This window comes from Chamaea fasciata, unplaced genomic scaffold (assembly GCF_029207755.1).
Source record: "Chamaea fasciata isolate MVZ Bird 193981 ecotype frontalis unplaced genomic scaffold, bChaFas1.0.hap1 SCAF_3, whole genome shotgun sequence".
NCBI classification, from domain to species: domain Eukaryota; kingdom Metazoa; phylum Chordata; class Aves; order Passeriformes; family Sylviidae; genus Chamaea; species Chamaea fasciata.
Window position 1 is genome coordinate 4,656,600 of NW_027094088.1, and position 26,919 is coordinate 4,683,518.

General features: G+C 40.5%; 1 protein-coding gene across 6 annotated transcripts in view; it reads right to left on the reverse strand.

Annotated features, from left to right (window-relative positions):
• MACROD2 (mono-ADP ribosylhydrolase 2) overlaps positions 1-26,919 on the reverse strand; it is an 866,072-nt gene that overhangs the window by 62,868 nt on the left and 776,285 nt on the right. For 5 of the 6 annotated variants that reach the window (XM_066177797.1, XM_066177796.1, XM_066177795.1 and 2 more), the window contains exons 9-11: positions 22,637-22,718; positions 7,283-7,324; positions 35-103 (exon numbers count right to left, since the gene is read on the reverse strand). In XM_066177797.1, coding sequence (XP_066033894.1) covers positions 35-103; positions 7,283-7,324; positions 22,637-22,718 — 193 coding nt within the window. The remainder of the gene's footprint in view (positions 1-34; positions 104-7,282; positions 7,325-22,636; positions 22,719-26,919) is intronic. The other variant, XM_066177792.1, reaches the window with a different exon arrangement.

Below are 26,919 nucleotides of genomic sequence, written 5' to 3' on the forward strand. Positions count from 1 at the left end.
ATTAACAGCCCTGAGGAGTTGTTAGACCACCTACCTTCAGCATCATCCTGCAGGTCCTCAGGCTGCTCTTCTTTGCTCTTCGTGGGAGATGGAGGCTGGCCTTCTTTAAACATAACAAAAATATAAATTACATATATTATTTGGAAATGGTTTCATTGTATCAGATATTACCACAACTGTATGTTTTATCTCAGCACTCTATTCAGTACTTAATCTTTCTGCTATCTCAATTAATTATTGCATCATGTAGTATGAAATTTATAATACATATGTGTCTTTCCCATACATAACCCCCAACCAAATAATGTTTTAATTTGTAGTTGCAAACACAATATTTATTATACTGCATTATGGAACTGTGGAGAAATAGACTGAACTAAATGATTTTTTTCTTCTCTCAGCTCAATTCTCCATTCACTGTTTTAACACAACAACCAATGAATATAGACTGAACATGATAATTAAATGAAAGGTAGGGAAACAAATTTGATAGTGAAGTTAAGGAAATAAAAGCTTTACAAGATAAAAATGTTTGGATTGAAAAAAAAAAAAATCCATTCCAGCCTTCCAGACAGTAGGCAATATCAAGCTGGAGGAAAGGGAGTAAAAGAAGTAATTGAGGCAAATTAAATGTGAGATCTCCCTTACTTGTAGGGACTGAAACACACAGTGTCTAATATGAGTTGGTTAAACTTTAACTATTATGAACTTTTTCTACAATATTTTCAAAATATTCTGTCTTCTTAACATAAATGATGACATAACTATTTGTTTGCACCTCAAGACACAAACGGGTAGCAGAGAAAACCTGTTAATAAAAAGGGAGGCCAAGCTGGAAATCAAGCATAAAAGGTATTCCTAAATGAAGACATTCCATGCAGCAGGTTCCCTAATTAAAACATTCTTTAAACGTTGTTGCTTCACCACGAAAGCAGAGAGTGACAGACAATTAAAACTCAATTCATGGTGCCTAATGAAAGTATTCAACCATAATGGGAAAATGACTTTCTGTCATTTGACTTTCTGTCATTTGACTTTCTGTCAAACCTCCTGATTCCTTGTGGCTAACTGAGGGCTTGGGTGCAGGAGAAGCCTAAAGAAAACATTCTTTTTTGTGTGTACTGGAAATAAACCTTGACCACTCGTAATCAGGAAATTTAGGATGAGATATGACCTCACATGGTTTACCCTTAGTGCTGCTGCCATTAGAAATTAAGAGTCATGGCATTACTTAAAACTGATTAACTAATTAACAACTAGGAAAAAAACTATATACACATGTTTTATAAATTGCTTAAGTATTCCAAAAACTCCCAGGGTCTCTCCTGCTGTAACATATATGCCACACAATCATCTACTCTTTATGTTGCTGGAGTTTTAAGCAGCTCTTGACAATCAGATGCCCAGCTCTCATGCAGGACTTGGCTCTGCTGCAGATTCTCCCCTTTTATCTTCTACCCTTCCACAATTACATATATCCAGAGCCAAAATGCTGAAAATTTTAAAACAGGAGGTATGAAAGTAGTTAGGATGTGAAAAAGGAACTTGCAGATTCAAGGGGTAGCCGGCAATGATCCTTGTGGGACCCTTCAATTCAGGATATTTTGTAACTAAAAATATTTTGTTCATTCAAAAGACAGAAAGGGAGTGAATCATTGGCTTTGCATGGAGTCCAGGGAACATAGAAATATCCTCTGCTGCCCTCTTGGTTATTCTACCACACTTAAGCACAAAAAACCCAGACGAGCCATGGATTGGGAAAGTAGCAGGACAGCTCAAAGTGTCAGCAAAAATTCCAAAATGGAGATCTGTATGTGAGTAATTAAATTCACCCTCACTTTCTAAATTTTAATGAAAGAACATTATATATATAAAAAAGAACTGAACACTGCCCTTATAAATTTCTCCTAGAAGGGAATTTACACTTCTTTCTTTCTCGAACTACATAGAGCTCAGAGCATGAAGAGCCCTTAGCAATGAGTAAATAATGCCAGTTACTGCAAAGCAGAGCAAGCCTTGAAGTTTGGCTTGGAACCAGGTGGTAGGCTGCTCCTGAGAGCACTTAATACCAGGACATGTCATGTGTCATGTCATCATGTTTGCTCATCTGAATTTGAAATTCAAACACAGCATTTTGAGGAAAACGGGAGTTTTTCAAGCGCTAAGATGAATTTCTTTCTAGAGTGAAGAAGGCAGGAGTAACCACAGGAAAATCCATGGGGAAAAATAAAGGCAAAACCTGCCAAATAAAGACATGCTTTGTCAACCCTTTAAGGGGCTCAGAAGTGATGCTGATAGAGTTCAACAAGAACTGAAAAACAAAAGAGAGATCCTGAAAATAACCAGGCTTCCGAACACTTATTCACACCAATGCCTTCACTTTCTTTTAAAAAATAACTTGAATATTTATAGTGGACCATATCAAAATATACCTTTTCTTTTGAACCACCTGCCACCTTCTCTTTTTTGTTTGAGAATAATTCACATTAGGGGACTGAATCAATAGAAATGCTTTAATCAACACTTGCCACTCTACTGAGGAATTTTATCATCTAACCAACATGTGGAGTTTCCTCCACTGCCACACATCAAATGTCAATCAAGTTGAAGAGCAAATGTCCAGCCAGGTCTGTCAGGACTACCTGAATACATTAGATAATATAACCAACATCTTAACTGACAGCCCAAAGATGGAGAGGAAGGAGGTATACGTTCAGAGAACTCAGAACTGTTGCTGTCTCAGAAGAAACCATCTCTTTGCACTTTATAAAGAGCCTTCAAAACACTCACAAAAGGATGTAAAGGCAGTGTCCCAGGAGAACAAGATTTCAATCACAATTTCACTATTTTTTAGCAGACACCCCTTATTCCACAGACTGAAAAGCACGTGTGTTTACCACGGTCGAAATACAACTCTTAACTCTTTCTGCTCTCCAGCAGTGTGTACGTCCTTCCAAACATTTTGCCAAGTATTACAGAAATTTTGTCTGCAAATTTCTTTTTAAAAACAGCACACTTGGACAGGTGTCTGAACTGATCATAATAAAAGCTTTTCTAGTTGTGATCATTTGTGCAAAAAGGTTTCTGAGCTCTACTGCTGGGAGACATAGTTCTTCTTTATAGGCTAATTCAGAGGGTCAACAAGTCATTTAAATCTCACAGTCTGTCTCCACATAACCTATTTCCAAAACCCTTCCTAACTCCCAAATTTGCCTTGTTGCAAGTCATTGCTATTTTCATCTCAGGAAAAAAAGATAAAATCTCCCTCCAAAAAACAATCTCCAAGTGTAAGGATGTGCATACAGTGGAACAGGCAAAAAAAAAAAAAAAAATCTGTATTTATGTATCTTGATTGTAATAGGGTGTAATTAGGTATTAAGCCCTGTTAGTGTGAATGAGATCCTTCATCTTGTTGTTTTAACAGGCTGTGACTTCTAAGTAATGAACAGGTGATTAATTAGGATGATCAGGACAGAAACAGGATAACCAGCAGGGCATTTATTAGGAACAACGACTTGATAGGAAATGTCAGTAGTGTGGCAACAGACATAGAGATGAGGTCAAAAGGCACCTGGCAGAGAATGAAGCTGAACAGGCTGATGGACAATGCGGATTCAGATCTAAAAGTTTTTCCTGAGTGTAATTTTTTTTGTTTGTTTGTTTTAATGGCAATGGTAAGAGAATTGACTTATGTCAGCACATAATAATGTTATTATGTGCTGACACAAGTCAATTCTCTTACCATTAGGAAAAAAAAAAACCTGAAATGAAAACACTCAGGAAAGACTAACTACTGGGTCATCTGGTCCTTGTTTTGGGTTATGTAGGGAATCATTCACAAAGTAAAGCTGAGATGTAGACCTGCACAGGCCTGGACCTGCTATTTCTACATCTGCCCTTTTGACTCAAACCCTTCTAACACCAACTGCATGACACATGATAACCTTAAAGCACTTCAAATTAAGCAGTGCCATTAAACCAACAACTGCTACAAGACTCAGCATTCAGAACAACAGACTGGGTAAAAAACCTCTGAGTCAAATGCCATTAGAAGAGTGGGTTTGACTGTGTGCATTTAACAAGAGTGGATTATTTTTATTTTTATTTTTATTTTTATTTTTATTTTTATTTTTATTTTTATTTTTATTTTTAAAAGCGCCCCCTGCCGGCTGTGAGCGGAACCGCACCGCAGGGGAAAGCGCCACAGCCCAGAGAGAGAAGGCCGGGACTGGGGCTGTGTTCTGTTTGTTTGTTTGCCTCGTTATCCGTTCACATACTAGTAAAGAATTGTTACTCCTTTTCCCCATATTTGTGCCTGAAAACCTTCTAATTTCAATGTTGTAATAATTTAGAGTGGAGGGGGTCCCATTTTCCATTCAAAGGGACATTCCTGCCTTCCTTGTCAGGCATCTGTTCTTTAAACCAGGACACAGATGTAATTAGGATATTCTCTCATTTATTTTGAGGACTAATCAAAGAAAGAAATACCTTTCTCCATGTAATGAGGTAATTGTATTTTGGGGTAGTAGAAACACGAGATAGATTACTTTCATTATGTATCCATCTATCAGTAGTACACCCATTTGGAAATCTGTTATTTTTTACTCCAAGTTAGTTTTCTGTCTATTCCTAAGGCCTAATCTGGCGTGCATTGAAGCCAATGGACATATTCCCACTGCTTTCAGCACACATCAAACCAGGATCAAGGTTTTCTTTTTCCCTCTAATTTTGCCACCAGATTTAAACTAGGACAGATTCTGTGACCTCCACCTCACCATCCTACCACAATCTTTAAAGTGTGATTGGTACAGACACAATGAGCCTACAGTTCATTTGTGTCCTTGTATTTCTCTGTGTTTTCTCTTGGTCTGATATTTGCTCTCAGAAACATCCAGCCAAAAGGAAGCCGAGGCACAGGAATTTAGATAAAATTTAGATTTCAGTCATTGCCAAAGGTCTATACATGTCTAGTCTGCAACATGTGCTCCCTAGGAATCCAACCTCTCTTTTTCACTTTAAGCAAAATAATTGGAGGAAACACCCCAAAGCATATTGGCTACGGACAGCTCGAGGAAAAAGGGTCATCAATATTGGTGCCAACTGTTGAGTCCATCTGCTGCAGTCATGACCCATGAAGTCAAGTGGAATGAAGAATGATTATTCAACTAGTATCTTTTAGTGGTGACTATTACTTATTTACCGCTTACTTTTCTATTTCTCCCCTTTGAGGAGTAAAAAGCAGATATCCCCCAAACTAATAAAAATTTGAGTATGAAAATGAAAACTCTCCTCAAGGCAAAAATTATGTTTGTATTTATTGTTTCAGTAAATGCATCCTACAATCATTAAAAACTCCATACAGAAATAGATCAAAAGGGAATAACTTTTGTATATCTGCTACACTACTGGGGCTGATACATAAAAGATACTTATTTTTAGCCCTGTTGGTATTGATTGCTTACAGCCAATGCACTGATTCCCAAAATATCTCCAGCTGATAAAGAGATAACCAAGGATGTGCTGTTGAAACTCACAGCATCCTAGACCTGTGAGGGCAGCTCTGATCTGATCTATCTCATACACACACAAAAAAAGAGACGGGTAGGGAAATATCTTCCTGAAATTATATGATTCAGTGATAATTTCCCAGAGTATCTATGTGGCTTTACCTAAAGTAATGAAGCTGTGAAGGATATAAGACAAAAAAGAAGAGATTGGCTTTTAAGTAGAATTGCACTTTCTTTTAATTCTAATTTAAAATGCTTTTTAAAAAAAAACCTACACCAATTTAATTTGCATAATCCCCATAAAAACAAAACAAGAAATGCAAAATAATTTGGCTTATAAAACTACACATTTCACAATAAATATAAAAAATTAAATTATAAATGTTAGATGAATACTACAAATTTAACTGCAGCATTATCTTTGGCAAATGTTTGTTATATAATGACAAACTTTTTTAAAAAAACCTTTTATGTACATTAGTACAGCTATATCAATTGCACTAACTATTAAAATTACTAAACATTCCTATCCAGTAATCTTGACACCAAAATGTAATTACAATTATGTGTAATAAAATCAACAGGCCAGAACAGCCATAAAAGGATGTGCTAATCCATCAGTGTAACACATATCTGTGTTTTGACATCTATGTATATGCACCATTCTTTAAGTATTTCTAATTTCTCAGGTAATTAAGTTGTTGCATAAATTATCATAATCCATTTGTCTTTAGGACAATCTTGCCAATTTAAATAGTCAAGATACTGCCTCAAAAGCTTTTACCTCTGTTTTCTGGCTGGTATACCCCTGCCTCTCCCCATGTGGCACTCCTTTCTGACCCCTTTTCATAAAGAGAGCTGGACAGTCATACACAGTCACTGGACCATGATGGGATCAGGGTCACAGAGACCTTGGGGTATTAGCTGGTTTGGAAGAGGAGGCAGAGGAATATAGGGGGCTACTCTGCATGTAAAAGGAGATGCACTGCACAGAAATCCATATGGAACAGGAGATGTTTGCTGAGGACCTCAAGGTGAGGTCAGCAGGGAAAGTATCAAAAGGTGATGTGGTGGAAATCTGTTACAAAAAACCTGATCAAGATTAACTGGGTGAAGCTTTCTTGAAAAAACTAGCAGAAATCTCCTGAATGGAAGCTTTTATCCTCATGGGAGTTACCTAATCCTCTGTCCTCTCCTTTTCTTGTTCCTATGGCCTTCCCCTTATACCTATTCATCATTTCCATTTCATGTCATCCACAAACTCTAAACAGTGACACTTGTTTTAAACAGCAAACTATGAAGACCAGGAAAAAATCCTCTGAACCATTGTCTGACCAAGCTCAGTGTATTTAAAAGTTTGTGGAAGAGTTCTCCTACTGTTTTCATTGCAAACGTATAACTGCCACTATTCAGAATGGCAAATGAGTCAAGAATTGCTCAATTCACACTCTTTTACAGACAAATAGACTGAAGAATTGTTATTATTTCCCCTTCATGTTCGAACTAGCTACTGATAAAAAGCAATGAAATATCACCCAGAGGCTCATAAGATGATGACATTAAAAAAGCAGTCTCAGCTGGTCTTACCATGCACTTTTTATTATCAGGGATGGTTCACCTTAACTTTGTGTAAAAACCAGAGATGGCTGTTGCAACATTGGCAATAATGCTTAGCACTGCTTATCTCAACTAAGGCAATTAATTTCTAGATTTTTTCAGTTTGGCTCATGCTTCATAGAAGTAATATATTTTAGCATAAAATATTCTTTACTCACCTCTCTCTTCACTCAGCTGAGCCCCTTCTTCATTAGCATCATCTGTCAAAAAAAAAAAATTGAAAGGAAAATATTACTAGGGGGAATACCAGCAAACATCTAACATGAAATATTCCATGTTTCAAATTGCCTGTATCTTAGTTTGCTTTCTCCTGTTTAACATTTTGCAGTGAAATCTGGAGCTGGATGGGGAAGAAGGTTTTGATACTGGTTACTACCAGATATACGTAATGCAGGGAATGAAGACAGGGAATAAAAGTCTGTTCATAATTTACAAAATTCTGCAAATAAAGACAGGTATAATATAAAATTTCATTATCTTTCCTGCAGAGCTTTTGGTTTACTTGGAAAGTTTCAGTTTGCTTTGTTTCCCTGGAACAGCTGGCTATGCTAAGAAGAGAACTAGCTACACTATGAGACAACCACATAAAGAAGTTACTAAATATTTGCCAGACAGGCAAATTGGTTTAAGAACAAAATGAATCTGTGAAGACCAAACTTGGGCTAGCTAGGAACAGATAATTTTTAAGCTTAAGATTAGAGACAAGAAAAGCAGATTCCTTTTGCAAAAAGTTCCATTTTGGTATCAAAAGAATTTCTTACAAGATGTTTTCCTGAGTTAAAAAAAAAAATTAGCCTTAATTAACATCTTGGTAATTCAATGTTCTAGAGTCTCAATCATCTAATGGAGAGCTCACTGATCATAGACTTTTATGTCAATTATGTTCCTAATTCATATAGACTCCATTTATAGCCTTTTAAATGGAGTTGCTGAGGGATTTTTTTGCCAGAGCCTGTACTGGCAGGACAAGGGGGAATGGCTTTAAACTAAGAGGATTGGTTTAAATGAGATATTGGGAAGAAATTCATTGTGTTGAGGCAGTAGAACAAGTTGACAGAGAAGCTGTGAATGCCTTATCCCTGGAATTCTTGATCTAGCGGAGGGTGTCCCAGTCCATGGTAGGGTGGGTTGGAATCAGATGGTCCTTCAGGTCCCCTCCAACCAGCCATTCTATGATCCAATGATTTGGGCAGGTGAAAATTCTGTAGCAAGCCCACAGCTTCTGTCTGAGGCTCACTACCGTCCAAACTGGCATATATGCATACTATGACTGACCACCATACAAACTCCTTATTTGAAACATAATAAGCAATGCTAATGGAAACTAACAGCAGTATTTAGGTCCAATTTTACAGGGTTGGAACTTTACATCAGAAACTCTGCTGAGATCCAAATGCTCTGACTGGCAATGAGGATTAGGCTCTAGTATCACCAATATTTGGAGACTGAAACTTTATTCTAAATAGCAGAGAGCAGAAAAATTCATTAATAATAGAGACCTCTACTGGGAATTATAATTCATTATAAGCATTGAAGTCAGGAGTGTGAGAATTTTCATGCTTCTGAATCTCAGTTCATGGATCTGCATCCACTCTTCTCCCCTTTTCCTCTCATTTAGACATTACCAGGAGGGCAGAACTTTCAGAAGGCACTAAACAACAGCAGATTACATTTCTCTCAAGTACACTTTATTCTGACCCAAAGGACTGAAACAAGTCACTGCATATTTTACTTCCTTTCCCCTTATTCTTCAAACAACCCTTTGGAGGTGAAAAAGGCACATAGGCCTCTACTGTTCCAATATAAATTTGTACACTGTCATGATTTGAAAGGCAGATGTCTGCTAAGGAAGGCAGGAACCTCCCTTGGAATGGAGAGTCAGAGAGTATGACCCTCTTCCATCTGAATTATTATAACTTTGAAAAAAAGGGCTTTCAGGCAAAGATATGGGAAAAGGAATAACAGTTCTCTACTAGTATGTGTATGGATAACAAGGCAAACAAACAGAACACAACCCCAGTCCCGGCCTTCTCTCTCTGGGCTGTGGCGCTTTCCCCTGTGGTGCAGTTCCGCTCACAGCTGGCAGGGGGCGCTGGTGGCTCCCGGCTGGGCAGGATGGGTGGGAGGATTCCCCCGCGCCTGCAGGGGGCGCCATGTGCCACATCCTCTCACTGCGATGGCGGGTGGGCTGAATGGCAGGAATGGGCTGCAGCAGGAACCTCGGAGGCACCAAGCTGGAACAGCAGGGACAAGCAGATCCCAGCATAGTAAACAAAATGTATCAGAAACTCCGTGGCTGTAGCTGGAACCTCGGGCTGTCCCAGCAAGCAGTGGGCGTGGGGTTGCAGCATAGTGAAAACCCCAGAGCAGTGGCAGAGAAGCTGCCTGGCTGGGCAGTGACAGCCTGGCTCCTGAACACGGCCAAAAGAGGCTCCCTCAGATGGGGGAGAGGCTCAGGGTGCCCAGTTTTCCCCTTTAGACACCCGGGTACATGGTGGAGGGTCCTTTCTAGCGAGGTCAGGTGTTAATAAGGGCCTGGTGCTACGGCTGCTCTTACGAGCAGAGTTCCACTCAGGGTAGGGAAAGACAGCAAGAGATGGAACTGCTCAGGGGTGGCGAATTCTCCCCACAGCAACTGCAGCCTGTCTCCCCTCTGATCAAGGGTGAGAGTGATCTAAAAGCTGTACCCAGCCTCTTCCCCCCGGCCCAAAATCTCGAAGCAACTCTGGCCTTCCCAAGAGAAAACCGCTCAGGTGAGGGAGCAGCAGCCAGCTACACCCCTCCTCTGCGGCTACATCCCTTGTCTCTCAGCCCCAGTCGTTATTGTTTACTAGCAACAAGTGGGAGAAAATTTCCTAAGAAAGAAAACCAAAGGAAAAAGTCCTAACCCCCAACATACACACAACCTTAAGGAGTTTTGACAAGTAATTTTTAAGACAAGAAAATGAAAAATATTGTTCAAGCCCACGGGAATTCTGTCGCTGGCTTCAACTGAGCCAGGATTTTCGACCGGAGTTCTGCTATTCTTCAACAAACTGCTCAGAAAACATTTGGCAATATAGCGATTATTAATTATTCAGTTTCCAATAACATGTTCTTTACATGAAAGCATTTATAATGAAACCAGCATGATAAGGTTTCAAATTAATCTAAGATATGCCACTAAATCTGCAGAATCTTAACATACATATATCACCTGGTCTTCTGTGGAAGTTCTTAATTATAGTTCTGTAAGTGACTTGGAATATGAAATTCCCAAAGCAACAGAAGAGTTTCTAAGCTAGTGATAATGGACACAGACAAGAAATCTGATATTATTAAAAAGTAGGGAAGTCATTATGCAACATAATGATGACGACTCAAAGACTGCTTTTGTGAGCTAATTGTGAATTAAAGGCTGGGTTTTTTTCTGCGGAAAAAGTACCTAAGGCTTGTTGAAAGGCAATGAAGTCTCTACATCATTTTGAAAATGGAAGCTGGGCTCCCAATAACTTGGTGACATGATCTCTGAGTCGTTGTGGTGCCTTTGAAAAATTTACCCCAATCTAGGTATGAATCTGAGTTTCACTTTGGCACACAGCAATCCCCAGCCACTTTATGTGTCTGTAATTATTACTCTCACACTATTTATCCATCTGGTAGAAGCATTTCCCTCTTAAATATAAAACATTCTCTTTCACTGACCTTGGTGTGGCTGGCTGGAGTGATAAACACCATGCTTAGCTGACAGACCTCTATGCCAAAACCAATTATTTGAGATAAAAACTAGTGGTTTAGAAGTCTATATCCAAAATGCATTCACTTACCCCCTGAAAAGAATTGTATTAAGGGCAGCTTCTTGGTTACTGGCTCTGAATAAGCAAAAATATTTTTTTTACTGCAGCTTTACCTGCCTATTAGAAAGAAAAATCAGTGACAAGGTTACCATAAATTAGATTTGTTATGCCTAGTTTTGTTTTTCTTTTGTTTGCATTTATTTTTTTAAATTTATTTTCTTTAAACAATTTCTTACCCCATCTAGAGGAAGCCTTTGAGAGGTTTGTTTTGGTTTGAAATATGCACCACAGCCAGTCAATCCCAAAGTGAAACTGGATAAAACCACAGAAGAACCTTAGAGTGAATCTTTGACAGCAGCAAACATTCCCTTAAATACACACTGTCAATGTTTCTTGGCCAAACTCCCCCACTGGAAAGACCAGGGGTAAGATCCTCTGTACCTATCACCCTCACATGAGAGATGTTAAAAAATAACTGACTAGCAAAACATGCTCCAGTGTATGCACACATCTACCCACGCTTGGTTACTCCTCTGGCTGGGGAAGCAGAACAACGACCTTTCACATCACTTCCCCATTAAAGCCCTGGATTTTAGGAAGTTCTACCAAGAGGACTTTGCTAGAAAAGGAATGACTGACCCTGCAGTCTGGAGTGAGAGGAAAACTGACAGTGACTGCCAGAAAGGGTCAGTTCATCCCCAGGAAAAGTCACATCAGTATTTAGAAGGCTTAGGTGACAAGAAAACCTTCTAATCAAAAATGTGTGCAAGATTTCCCAGCTTGTAGGTTGAGGTATACTACATAAAATTAAATAGTCACCATAAATGGTGTAAATCATGCATACTACATAAAATTAAGGTATTAAATGGGTGATGTGTGGGAGAAGTTTCCACTCCAGTACGAAATCAATTACAGTTGAAAGTCAACCTACCATTGAAAGTCTCCCTCTAACTCCCAGGCTATCCGGGGTAACTGTATCTCTGAAGATCACAGAACTTCACATTTGTGAGCAAGGTGCTCAGAGCTTTTGTGCAAGCCACAGGCTCCCTGGTGGGGTCACACACTAAGTGATGCCTGTGGCTCCTTCATTGTCCTCTCCCTTGTTATCTGCTGGGCTTTGGGAAATGGAATAATCACACCATATCTCCTCTTACTGACACAGAAGAAGGGGATGCCTTCTGTCAGATCCTTTGTTTTGCCTTTTGCCTTGCTGGTCAGGTTGTTTCTCTGTCTCCCTAGCTGTGGCGTACAAGCAAATGCAAGCCAGATGGCTAAAATCATCAATCTGTGTAAAGATTTATGTTAGGAACAGAGAGGTGAAAGGCTCTAAATACCACCACTAGTTCCCAAAGCCATTAAACCACCTCCTCTTCGTTGCTCACGCTTCCACTTGCATTCTCCTTCATGCCAGCATGTGGAAAGCCAGCACTGCACAAACACTGTGCATTGAGAAGCCCTTACATGAGAGCCAGCTCCGAGCTGCAGGAGGCTGCTGCTTCATCTGTGCTCAGGTTGTGCATCCTGGGCTCCTGGCACTCCCCAACTGCTCTGCATGCTGCTAGCTCCTCCCTGCCTAGCTCCAATCTTTCCTCAGCTGCCTAATTGCATCCTTCAGGATTTTTATTTTTACCCCAGCATTTTCTGCAGTTTCCTGATTTCCAGATGTTTCCCTATTCCTAGTCAACCTACACGCCTCAGTTTGTTCCTCCTTGCAAGCATGGCTCCATGTCCAGACTACAACCAGGGGAGAAATGGGAGGGCACTGTGGGAATGGACAAAAATCCTCTCTGCCAAACAGAGCACTGAGATGGGCAGAGCTGTACAGGAGGCTGAAATGACAAGTTGGTGATCATAGTGCTGATGTCTTAAAATAAAAGCTCAAACCAAAAGAAACCCACCAAAATGTCAGCACTGAAAGCTTCAGCCATCCTCTTGGGCTTATTTGCAGTGTAAAAATAGGGGTCTGGCTCGAAAAGTTTCTACTGTCAAGCATTTCCCTAGCATGCATCCCACAATCTGCCTGTACTATTTCCACTGGGATTACAGAGAAGGAGCAGTGCAGCAATCTCACACCTTTCAGGAAAATGGATCCCATTTTGGGTCAGTCTTGGAAAACTTTTTGTGTCCAGTCGCAGAGCAGCCAGCAGTGTGGGCAAGGGTGCCCACCTGAGGCAAACCATCTAAACCACAATAATATGAGGTTTCCTGCAGCTGAAAAGACCGAGCAGGTTCTCACTGTCCATATTTCTCTCTCCCAGACCTTTCTTTCCAAAATTTTATCACAAAGCTTCAACCACCCAACGGCACAGTCACCTTCACAGCCTTAGGGAGATTTATAATCGTTTCTCATATCTATTTACAATACCTATCAACTGAAAAATCACTTCTTTTGGTGGCTTACAACCACTGTTGATACCCAAATGGAACTTTTTTCCTTTTGTACAGGTTTTATGTCCACCTCAGCATGAGTCAAAGTTGTTGTAGCACCATGAGCCACACAGGAAGGTTTCTTGAAGCCCAGACATACATCTGAGGCTTGCAATAACCCAGCATCTCCCCAAGCTCTTTTGGTTGTTTTGATTCCTCCAACTCAGTCCTCCACTGGGAAAATGTGACAGAAAATAGCACAAAAAAGGGCAATATTTTCTTTGAGGAAAAGCAGGTTTGGAAATCTCTGGGAGATGAGATCAACTAAAACAGGCCTGACTCTTTTCTCCTCTCCTAGTAAAAAGTTATATTTTCTATAAAACTTTTTCTCATCCTCAGTTCTCCTAAGAGGAAGGAAAAGAAAAAGATAAAACAAAAAGATCTTTAACAGAAAAAAAGTACATCCTTCTGCTTTGGAAGTAAAAATAGGACTTCTTTTGCTCCTATTTCTATCCTTTCATCATGCAGTCCTGCATACAGAGCATACTACATAAACCTCCACCTGATACTGAGCAAGTTTCATTAAATTTTTTTTTGTCTAATTATAAAGAAACTTCCACTGATGCACTGTACAGCCTGGCCATACTGCAGCAGCAGCACTGATTTCCTTCCTGTGTTGCTTAGTTACACCAGTCTCACAACACTGGAGCCTCACAGAATGTGTAGAATGTGTCTGTAGCTTTTGAAGCCATATCAAATAGAAATCCTCACTACCTAAGGTCTCCTAAGAAGTTAGGCACTGAGGGGTGTTGGTTTTTTTTTTTTTTTTTTTTTTTTTTTTTTTTTTTTTTTGTCATCACATCGATGACCTCTTTTATGAATCACCTGATCTGCTGTAAAATACATTCCATACAAACCATATGAACCTCAGCTGCAAAGACAAAGACTGTGCAGTAACTGCTGCTCCCACAGTGAGGGAACTGGACAACCCTAGTCCAGTGAAGGAAATGATACTCACACCAGGATCAGATTTGGACTTCTATTTTCCAGATGCTTCTACATAAAAGAAACAAGGCATTCCCTGGGTATCAGGCTTTAAAAAAAACCTATTCCATATTTCCTCTCTGCCCTAAAATACTGAAAATAATAAGTTTTGTTCACACAAGTGCTAAATTGGATGTTAATCGAGTAGTCACACACAAAATGGCATGTTTTGCATACGGTCATACATTTGCAAATACAAGCTTCTAACAGCATCTCATCAGTAACCCATGGCACAGGCAACCAAATGAGACAACCCCAAATTTAACTGCACCCTTGGAAACGAGAAGCAGTTGAGCACATGAAGTAATTTGGAGTCCGTGGCCAGAGAGGACAGGATATTTTTGATGATGACATAAAATGCATTTCGAATGCTTTAGTGAGATGCCACAACACCCAACAGAGTAGGAAGAAAAGATGCCTGATCAAAGATGTATTCACGTAACGTATTAAACAGAAAAAGCTGCTTGTTCATTTTCTGGTGCCATGTGTGAAGGCATCCATGTGTGAAGGGCTGAGTACAGAGGAGAACAGCAACATACTTCTCTATCTCAGCCCCTCCCTGAGCCTAAGGTTACACATAGTCCTTGAAGATTAATAGCTGTTGTTGCACCAATCTTCTGCTGGTTGAGCTAATCCTTTTTTAAACTGTATACATGACCTACAGACTCTGCAGCACCCTGTATCAAGTACTCTTAGATACTAACTGTAACTGTATGTTGGGTGAGAAACTACTTCCTTTTGCTTGTTTTCATCCAGATCCATCATTTCCTGGGACATCTCACACTCCTTGTGTTACAAGAGATGGCAAACATCTGCTCCATGGTCACCTTTCTAATTACCAGCCTCATCCTCTTTCTGTGCTCCCCCCATGCTGTTATCACGCACAGCAACCTGATCCTTGCATCTAAATGACCCCTGCGCCTTTCAAGGGCATCCTCATCCCCCTGCCACTTTGCTGTTTCAATACAGCTCCTATCCAGGTGGCTCCCAGGAACTTGAAAACTCCTGGATTCGGAGTGAGTGGACAAATACATAGAAACAGCCATTTTCCCAGACTTCTGGATTGATTGCAGGCTCTGTTGTCAGTCTCACAAAAGGAGACAAGAAAAATCCCTACAAGATGCAAAGAAGCAAAGAAGATGAGGCTCCTTTTAGCAAAGCAAAAGCTCCTGACAACAGCACTTTTACAGGTTATTAGCACTTTTATAGGTCCCATTGCTGATCTGTGCCCTGCTCCAAGCTGTGACACTGCTGCCATCAGTGTCAGAGGAGGTAAACAGCTTTCCACACCATAGTGCAGACAGTAGGTGACTAATACTTGCAACACACAAAGTCCAGAGCAACTCTCTGTCAGCAGTTGGCCGGAAAATAATTCCAATGAGATCACACCAGGAAGTTTTATTATGATTCAAAAGGAAGCCAGAAACAACCCATAAATTTTTTTTAGGTACTGGAAACCCACTGCCATGTTGGAATGCACTGGGAATCTTTCTTGATCTGCATATCTTCTGAGATGCTGAAAACAGTCTCTATACTGTTAGAAATATGTATAATCAGAAATATTTATAATCTGCTATTTACTCTGTCCCCCAAGCACCACTCCTGAGCTGCTGCTGGATCACTATCCTGCACTACACTGAGACCTTGGCAAAACAGGCAAAACAGACAACCCCAATAAGTGGAGGGACTGGCACTGTCTTTACCATGGCAAATAAAGACAGAAAGTCACAGGAAATTTTTGGTTTGCAGTTTCATGAACACATTTAGCTTTAAGTGACCTTGAGATTTTCTCAGGCAAGTTGTTTTCAGACACGTCTCAAAATGCACAAATATTTTAAATACTGTGGCTATTTTAAACTTTTGGATTAAGAACAATTTTTACAGCAACTTGTTTACACTGCAGGGTACTTTATCAGGGTGCTGTGGGAGAGAACTACAGCAAAGCCAACATCCTCTTTGAGTGCATAGGCTCCTCCAGCTCCCCCAGATGGGCAGTGCTTCCTTGGAAGACTGCTGAGGGCCAAGGAACCATCAGGGGAAACAGTGGGGCTGGGCTTCTCCCCAGCTGTTTTAAATTAAGTCCTTCAACAAGGGACCTCGCAGGAGCCATCTGTGACATCTTCCAACATGAAGACAGTTCAAAGGGATGCAGAGAGCATTTTGCACCCTCATGAAAACATCAGTGTGCCACTGATGCCTTAAGTTTTAGCTATCAAATTTTCAGACTCTGTGCTGCCTAGGGGTGCAGTTCTGAGCCTCATATTAAGTGCTGGTGAGCTCTCTGCACAGAGTAGGGAGACAAAACAAATCTTTTGCCTGCTGAGAACCAAGGACAACTTTCAGCCCCAAAAACACAAACAAGGATGGACTGAAGAGAGAAAACAAGAAGGATGAGACCTCACAATCTGAAGCTGAAATTGGACATTTAAACCCCAATATGCAAATGGACCAAAACTTATAAAAATGTAAGACCTCATGACCAGTCAGCCATTTTGTGACCATTCTTAGTCCACCTTGGGTGGAGCCCTGGTCAGGCCCTGTCCTGCCCAAGGTGGATCCTGGAGGCCTTTGAATAAATCCCTACTTTATTTTCTAGCTCTGTCCAGTCTCTGTTTCAGGTCAGCTTTCCCAAGGCATCACCACAACTTCTCCAAACCGACTGCTGCCTTCCACCTTCCACCCACCAAAAAATTCTCACTCATCCCTGCCTCAACACAAGACTCCCACAAGACTGGAAATCTGAAGGGAATGTTAAATCCAGAGCATGGAATCCAGAGCAGGTTGGATGGCTATGACTGCATAAATACTGAGGGTGTACCCTGGTATGCTCTCCATGGTTTGATACACAGCTCTGGAAAGGAAAGGAATGCATGGTCATGGCATAGCCACCATCTGAAAAGCCAAGTAGGATGTCCAAGGGACAAGACAGAAGTTTCTTGAGGCAGAGAAATCAGAGTTCTCTCAAGCAACCCAATACAACAGCTCCATTAGAACTATGGAGTTGGGGAAGCAAGACAGCAAAGAGCACCTTGCAAGCTTCGTGAGGGAAAGCAGTGGAGAGAGTCGTACAATGGTCTGACTGCTTCCAGTTTCACCCTGTGAGACCACAGGCCTTCATCAGCTGCAAGGGCAACAGCTTGGAAAACCTGCATGGAGACAGGAAAAGCAGCTGCAACCAAGCTCTTCAGGATGGCCCTTATTGACCAGGAGAAGAAAGCCAAAGAGATATCAAACTCTACCCAAATCTTAGTCCCTAAGGGACATTTCTGTGGGGCCCCAAGCCCTGGTGGCCTTTGTACTCCAGCCTGAACCAGTCAGAAAACCAGAGCCTTGTGACTGATGAGGCAAATCACTGCCCAGGTGAAACCTCCCATAAAGGATATTGGGCACTTCCAGTAAACTGCTTGGCACCTCTCCACAGAGTAAAATAAAGCTCATGAAAAATATTTTGTGGAATACATTCAGGTGATGAATTATGGAAACGAATTGGCTCATGAACGCTGCAAATGCAAATAGAGAGGCTAAATTTATCAGCTGAATTATCCATTTAATACTGGATTACTTGTTAAGGGCTAACTTATGACTCCTTTGCTCATGCGGAGAAATGCTCCAGCCCCAGTGCAGTCTGCCATAGGAAGCACAGAGAGAGAGATGCCTCTCAATACCAGTACAGAAATTACAGCCCCTGCTTAGGAGTTTGCTCACGTATTAGTGCAGAGATTGGCCTTTTTAATACAAAGGCCTTCATTCAGCCATTTAGACAGTTTCCAATTTGATTCCAAGCCTGGGAGATCTCTTAACAATGAATTTCCTCTGCAATTGTAATATATTTGCACATTTTACGCACAAGCGGGATGCTGTGCACCCTCCTGTAGTGATAGGAGAATTATTATAAGGCAGCAGCTCTCTTCCATATGGTTTGGGTAGGGGAAACAGTGTTTTCATCAACCAGGATGAAAGCAAAAAATGCATTAAATATCATAACCTGTAATGGAGGGAAGAGAAAGTTTCCTCAAGATGAAGCAATCCCTCTCTCTTTTTCCTAGCACCAACTGATGATGGCTCAAAAAAAAAAAGAAAAAGAAGAAGCTCTTGGGATCAGCATCTTTTCATTAGCTCTAAAAGGACACAAGTCTAAAAGCATGCACCTTCCATCTGTCAACTGGCCTAATCAAAGTGCAAATGTCCTATCTTCAAAAATTTTTGCAATGTTTCAGTGAAGTAATTTTCTTACCCTGTTTAAACTAGCAAGAAGTAATATAACCTTGGACGCTGCAGCTTCACGGGACATCCCTTTTATAGCATTATTTTCGTCTAAAAACATTTTCAGAAGAAAAATGTTTCTCCTCTCCAATCCACTGGTAACAGGTGGTAGATTTAGAAATACTTTAAGCGTTACAATTGAAGATAAACCTTTTATAATATTTGACAGCCACCATGAAAAATATGCATTTGCCAAAGGTCCTTACGAGATTATCTGTCTGACATATTAAGTAGCTTTGTGTACACAGAATACAGGAAGAAAAGAAAAAAGGTAACTTTGCTCCAGCTGGCAACTATTTACAAATGCTCTTAATTTTCCTCCGATATGTAGAATCCTAGAAGTATGTATGACTCCAAGATAAATGTTGGCAAATCTAGCTTTTCAAGGGAGGTCCCATTTTCTGGTAAGTCTTATCAATATGTATAGTTAGGAAGAAAAGTAACACCTAATGTCTGAACTCCATATGGAGTTCTATTAGAAGAAACAATGCATTCCAAAAGCAAAAATTATCTAAGTAGCAGTTCCTTTCCCAGAAAGCTTACTCATTATTACTAATAGCAAGGAATCCAGCAATGTAAGAACTACTCATATGAGCCAGAGCTGCGGGCAAAGATATTTTACTTGCCTGAAAGACATTCTCTCAGTTTAAGCAGAGAGAATGTTCCAACACAGGTGAAGGGAGAATAGCTGGGCTACGTCATTGCACAAGGAGATAGGACTCAATTCATAAAAAAGAAAAGCCCATCACTGTGGCACTGCTTAATATATTAAAACAGTGATCCATCTTAAGCAAATAAAGTCGCTCTTTCTACTGCTCTCTTCTTGCTAGAAATAGAAAATCTTCTCAGAAAAACCCCAGAGGATCAATAGAAAATTCTGCCTTGACTAGGACCCTTTACTTAAACAAACCAGGACTTTTCTGGAACACCATTGACTGAGAACCTATGTCTGAATTAAAGATAAGTGGTGCTCTGTTCCCCCTTGGAGCATGCTGGCTCTGGCTTGGGCTCTGTAATCACTGAGATTGAATCAGAAATGCTGAGACAGTTACAATTGCTCAGTTACTGCACAACTTTGCTACACTGCTAAGACATGACATTACTTCGAGGTCTGTCTCTTCCCCCTATATATTTGAAGTTTGAAAATGACAAGGCTCTTGGCAGTTGTCTTGATGTCAATATTATTACTTGACTAATTTCTCTGGCATTCCACTTGCAAAATAGGCCTAATGATATGTTCAACTAACGGAACAATTTTCCTATATCTATATTCCACTTACTCTAATGCACTGAGGTGTAATTCTAGCTTCATTTCATTATCACTTGACTAGCTCAAGCACTTGCATGTAGTTTTGGATTTATTAATGCAGTGGGTTTAAAGTAATAACTATTTATGTATATAACTCCATGAATATATTCTCCTTTCTAAGCATTTTTGTCCACATCTATTAAAGTAGATGTATTTCACAATGTTTCTGAATGCAAGATGCACTTTCAGAATGCCTTGATGTTTTTTCTCTAAGCTTAAAGCAATATCTCAGTTTTATTCTCTCCTGTGAGTGTTTAGATAGCATCCTATCAATTTAAATTTAGGGCAAGCCTATCCTTAAAGACTTTAATTTCACTAAATTAATAGATTTCCTTTAAACCAAAACAAAAACACCAGTTTCATTAATTTCTTCCACGGTAGAAATATCAGGAATTTACTGCCAAAGGCAGAGGTAGTTGCTAACTCCTTGACACACAGCCATGGTAGCTAAGTCTTCTGTGCAGGAAGCCAGTCCTGCAGAGAGATGGGATGGCTCTACAGCAAGAGAGACTGCTGATAACTTGTCCAAGTCTGCTATGTTAAAGGTAGATAGCAATTCCTAAGACATCTGAAAAAAAAGGGAACAAATGGCAGACATGATGGTCATCTGGTGATCCCCATCCAGCCCTTCAGCTGATGTTCTCACCAGGAGGTCATTTGGCACAGGGCTGACTTCAGATGTCAGAAGACAATCTCTAGAAGTTGTGGTACCCTGTGGAAAACTGTCATTTCAAGTTGGCAAAGAAAGCCTGAGGCTGTACATTAATGTTTAGGGCTCTACAAGAGAGACCCAGATACTGAGCATTTCTCCAGTCACACTACAGGAGAGTCGCTTGGGAACAAAGTCCTGCCTCTCCCTGACTCCTTACAAATTGGAGATCTAAAGACACTAAAAATAAAATATTAAAATAAAACCTTCCTGAATCCCTGGCTACTGACCCATTCACACGAAATCTTTCACTGCACCAGGAATAAAGTTTTAGAGCTAAACTGGTTCCTTTGAAGGCTCTGGTTTAATCTGACAGCAGATGCCCAGTAACATTAGGGCACATCAAAATCAGAACCATTAGTTATCAGAAAATTGCAACCAGGAGTTAATGAACATGGGTCCTAAGCTATTTTAATAAGCTATACGTAATCCTACAACAATCTATCTAAATTTTGGATACTGAGAACTAAATTTTCTCTGGACAGTTGTATATTTTAGATGAACCTCTTGTATAGCCACATATGCAAATCACTGGATTTAGAGGGTCCCTACCATGACCACCTGTCTATGGTCACATATCAGAATCCCAATTTTAGTTTGAGCAAAAAAAAAAATAATTCATAAAACCTTTGACCTTGTCATGATACATCTCTGAAGCATCTTCTTGTCTCTCAGACTTTCAGACCCCAGTGGGTTTTACATTTATAGAAACAATACCAGGCTTTACACCACGATTTCCAAGGCCTTAGGGATGAGAGTGATCATTAATGCTCAGGATTTGTTGACAAATTGATGCTACATTCTCCTCTCACTTAATCTGAAGGGCAGTAAAACATCCAGCAACAGTAGGCAGGGTACTGCCACTTTATCCTTTGGGTTGGGTATGCTGACAAAGAAATAAAATCACTCAATGAATGGATTACCCATGAATGCAGCTTCTTCAGTGCGCTCCAGACAAAAATATTATTAAGTGGTTAGACATCATTCAATGCTACCTGAATAATTCAATAGGTCTTTAAGTTTCAGCTGCCAATCACTGCAAACTGGCAATTACAAAGTCATCTACAAAAAAGCTTTGTTCTAGTGAGATGAGACAAAAATATCACAATTTCCATGCTACCAGACAGAGCAAAAGGAAAAAAACCACTGTGGCTACAGTGACAACACAGTCCTGTGAAATTAACAGGACTCTGAAGACACCAAAGCTCTGCTTCCTATTACTCCAGGGCCATTTCCACTAGACAGACAGCATGGGGAGAATTGGGAGATAAAATAAAAGACTAAAATCTGGATCTTTTCACACACATAGTTGGACTGATGTAAGCACAAAGCAAAATAAAATGGGAGGAGTTTCAGGGCTGATAAAATGACAGAGAGCAGATTTCTAATGATGTAGGATAAAAATAACTCGCAGCCTTATAGGAGGAGGGGGATTAGCAAATTTACTATCCACCAGGTTTCCTTAAATCTAGAAAGCAACCCCCTGTGTGAAATCCAAGATAAATGGCTAACATTTCCCAAGTGCTCCAGTGAGAGCCATCTTTCTCCCATTCATCCTTACACAGGGACAGCTCAAGTTTAAAGCCCTCATTCAGACACAGTTGGGCTCTAACCCCTGTGGTATCTTTTGAGACCCAGAGGAAACCTTACCAGCATTGTTAACGAAAGACCAAAGTGTGTACAAAGTGCATGGAAAAGCAATATACACTAGGAGCTATATACATTAGTGCAAATAATTTCATTCTCAAGAGTCAAGAGAGCCAGAGCCATGCACCAAGTTTTGGGAAAAGATACACATACAGCGTGGAATGAAGAGGTTAGCTGTACTGAGCATACAAAAGCAGTATTAGGAGTAGTTTTAATGGTTCACACATTTTAAATGTCTGCATTTGTACAGGATCAGAGCCTCTGTGTGCAGCTGATCTTTAAAAAAAGTTCACATTTCAGTATTTGGCTTTGGAAAGAAGAAATGATGCCAACTGTTGCATATTTTTTCTGCGGTTTTTTTTTTTAAAGTCAGATGGTACTTGGTTACTTTACCTACCTAGAGGGAAAAACTCGCCCATTTTCTTCTTGAAAATCTTGTAGTCAACCTCCAAAAAGACGCAGAAGATGATACGATCCACCTGTAAGAAACAAAATGATCCACAGTTGAAAGCCTCACAATCATCCATATTGGCAACAATGGTCAATAAAGGCAAAGAAACTTCTAAGCCAACGTGCTTTTATGCTCCAGGCAAACAAGAAAACAGGGCTGCACGTCTTGGCTTTATTGTACATCTGTGTTGTAATTTATAATATAACCTTTGCAATCACAGCTCACAACTGTATTCTTTGTTAACTGCCTCCTGTTTATGCAAACTGCTCTTGAGCACAGTATAAATGACTTTGGCATTCCAGATGAGAACTGGGATGCAATGTTTGATGAAAAAGTCACATGGGGACTTCTAATAAGCATACAGAAGAGTAAATGGGTAAGCAAAGAGCTCTTCTTCCAATCCTTGTCCGACAAACCTATTTGCAAACCCATTTAGTATTTTAAAATGGCTTTAAAAGGTTTCATGTGGTTTTAATTTACATGAAACCACTTATTCTTACTATAATACAAACAGAATGCAGCAGAAACACAAAAGCTGATTAGATGACAGGTAGCACACAGGGTAAATAAAACATTTAATATGCCATCTACTTAGCGAGGCTGAGCATATCAATGAAACCACAGCCCATAATGTATGCACCACCCACCAATGAGTTCAAATAAATTCTTTGGGAGATCACTGTATGTGAAAAGCTCTTCTGAAACAGACCAAAAATAATAAAAAAGCTAAACAAAACAAAACCCAGAAATCTAAAGCCCTTGAGGCTGAAAAACACCCACACTTGACTTCAGCCTTGCAATACCTTTGTTTTATTTTTTTGCATTGCCCAGCACAAAATGCCGCTGTAGCCAAAACCCAGCGTAGAGGGGTGCTGTGGAAAACAAAAAGACCCTCTTACAGCTGAGCTGAGGGACCTACAACTCAGTAATCATTTCTTTCTCTGAAGTGTGTAAGAGCTTAACCACAAAGGGATGAAGCCCAAGCAATAGGAAATTTGGCATCTTATGCTGTCATGGTGTCTCCATGGGCAATAAGACAATCTGTCACAGCAGAACTCCTCAAGACTGCCTTGAATGTACTAGCGAAGCCTCCCCCCTGCAGGGAAACAGTGAGAGGAATGCTCTCAAGACATGAGTTCTTTGCCTTATCTTCAGTAGAAAATGCTGTCCTTTTGCAGCAGCTGGTCTTAGAAGTGAAGTCCAAGCCTTGGCTACAAAGACACTGTAATGCTGAACAGCTCAGGACATCATTTTTGAGCTTGCTTCAGCACAGCCCAGTGGAATCCAGAAGGGGATGAGAGCAGGCAAGCTCCAGTTATGCAGGAAAATACCAGCAGCTACTAACAAGGACATCGCAGAACCAAAGGTGATGACAAAACCTGAATGGTCAGACTAGGTACATATTACAACTGGCAATAGTACAAGGGGTAATGGCCTCAAGTTGTACCAGGGGACAATCAGGTTCGATATTCGGAAAAATTTCTTCATTGAAATAGTGGTTGCACACTAGACCAGGTTCCCTGGGGATGTGATGGAGTTCCCATCCCTAGAAATGATCAAAAAATGAATATATGTGGCACTTTGCATTATGGGTTAGTGGGAAAAGTGGAATTCACTCAAAGGTTGAATGTGAAGACCTTGGAGATCTCCAACCTTACTGATTCTGTGACACTCTATGAGACTGAAGCTACAAGCTGCATTGGTTTTAAGGGAGAAAGAGGCTTGTGAGCAGGAGAGAAGGGAGCAGAGCAGAGCAGGGAAGCCTATCAGCAGATTTTTCAGCAAGAAAACTGCCTGCTGCTGTCTGTTCATATGATGCTTACGAGCCAAGCTGTTCTGTGCATCCCTCATAAACAAACCAGGCTGGATCTTAAAAATATTCTGGACTGTGGCATCAGCTACTCTTCAAAAGGGATATAATAAAAAGCTCAAATACTAGCTATGTGCACAAGCCAAAAAGTCATACTCATCTCCATACTCACAAATTCATAATATAAAGCATCATTGCCAAGAAGTGTTACATCTTATCTACACGAGATTTGACATGATCTTTAAGGTCCCTACCAATCCAAACTATTCTATGATTCTGCCTAAGTTGGGTGTTTTCAGGAGGGAGGGAGGCTTTAATCAGCAAGTGCTTAAATTACACTTCTTGTGAAAATTGAGTTAAGATATTGCTGGGGTGTTGCTGGATTGTCATCTCCCCTCTCTGCCTTGCAGACTTTCAAGCATTAAAAGTGATAGGCCCAATGAACCAGAACAGACAAAAGAGCAAGGATGGAAATGTATAAAGCAGAGGAGGAAGGATATTCCCACACAGAGAGGTTTCGGAGTCTCTGCATAGTCTCATATTCTCTGCTGAATATCCTACAGAAATTTGCCTTATTCTGTATAGTCCAACTTCTCAAGGTGTTCCCTTTACTTTTATTTATTCAGTACAGCTGGCAGTGACAAAGCTTCTCCACGAGAATTTCTACTACTTCTAATATAATTCCTTAATTTAAAAATAGGGAATCTCTCCAGAATTGGCAGACTATTTCAAAATTTCTAGCCTCCTGACTGTACACAGCCTATATATAAACCTGTTCCATCTCTTCTGCGTGTGAGAAAAACTGCTCTATTTTCAAGTATGCATAAGATATTGTGATGACAGCTGAAATCCTGTGTTTATCTGATTGAATGGCACGTGTTGGCAGATAGTAAATCTGAAATTAACCCCTGTTCTATCATTCTGCCAGTCACTGACTATTTTATCTAGCATCCCCAGCTAAAACAACTTGAGATTAGGTGGGGAAAGTAACCCTTGTCCTCACTATGCCCCTTCCAGCTACAACAAGGAAAGGTTTAATCCAAGTGACTATCAACCCACTTTGCCTGCTGGCCCACAAAAGCTCAGCAGGATTTTTGGGAGGCTCAGTTAGGAAAGCCTCTCCTTCGTTCAACAAGGCAATGTCTCCTCTCATGTGGCCTGGAAACTCCAGCTTCATTAGAGTGTCACACCACCCCTTTATAAAAGGGTGAGGAATAACCCCTGTGGGTTCCCTTGATAGTGCCCTGATAACCCCCTGTGCCTTTTGCAGATGCCCAGCTCCTCTCCTGACTGCTGACCAAGCACCACTCAGCTGCAGCAAAGCTGTAAAGGAGTCCCAGGCCGAAGGTATTAAAGCTCATCCCTGATCGACAGCTCTTTTTTGAAGGCTGGTATTATAATCTGCCATGCCCTGTCAGAGCATGATTAAATTCTGTTCACCTTGCAGCTATGGATAGGTGGATCAGAGAACCCCAAAATCAAGAGCACTGCAGTACAGGAAGAAGGGAGTTAAATGCATGAGCTGGTCACTTAGGCATCTTCACAACTCAAGGCTGTGAGTACATTTGATTATTTTTTTTTTACCTTGAGCCCTGCTTTCATTGCCAGTCTTTATTTAATTTTGATGGGGATAGCTTCCAGGTGGTTTTGTTAGCAGCACCTGATAAGAATTAGTAAACTTTTGCAGGGCTTACAGGACTCAGGCTATTTTTTTAGAATCACAGAATGGTTTGGGTTGGAAGGGACCTCAAAGATAATTCAGTTCCAATTCCCTCATCATAGGCAAGAACCTTCCACTGCAGCTGATTCCTCCAAGCCCCATTCAGACTGGCCTTGGACACATTTTTTGCAGTAGAAGGGACCCTAACTCCAGAATTTTAGAAGGATGCAGCCATATCTCATGAACTGAAAACATCTCCACTGGTGTTTTCAGTTCATGAGGTATGGGTATAAAAGCACAGTTGGTCTAATAGCAGCAGCACTGACCTCAGTGCAAAGGAAATGGCAAAAATATTTCTTTTTGGTTTTTGATCTTTGGGGTTTTGTTAGTTGGTGGCTTTGAGAGCACTTTGCATGTTGTGAGTTTTCAACTTACTGGTGAGTTGCTGCACCTTGGCTGGGTTCACTCACAGACCACTGACAGTCTGTGAGAGCTCCATGGAAGGCTGGGCAGGTGGGTGCTTAGGGACATGCACAGGAATGATGGAAAGCTGCTGAGGGTCCCTTAAGCTCATCCTAAAGGACACTGCCCTCTACTGCACTGTGTGGGAACACACTGCATGTTTACACACACATCTCTGCATGCAGCTGCTGGTACAGTAGGAATTTGCAGCTATATCTATATTAAAAAAAAAAAAAAACCAGCGAGTGATTTCTTACATAGACATATAGAGACAGGATAAGGGGAAATGGTTTAAAA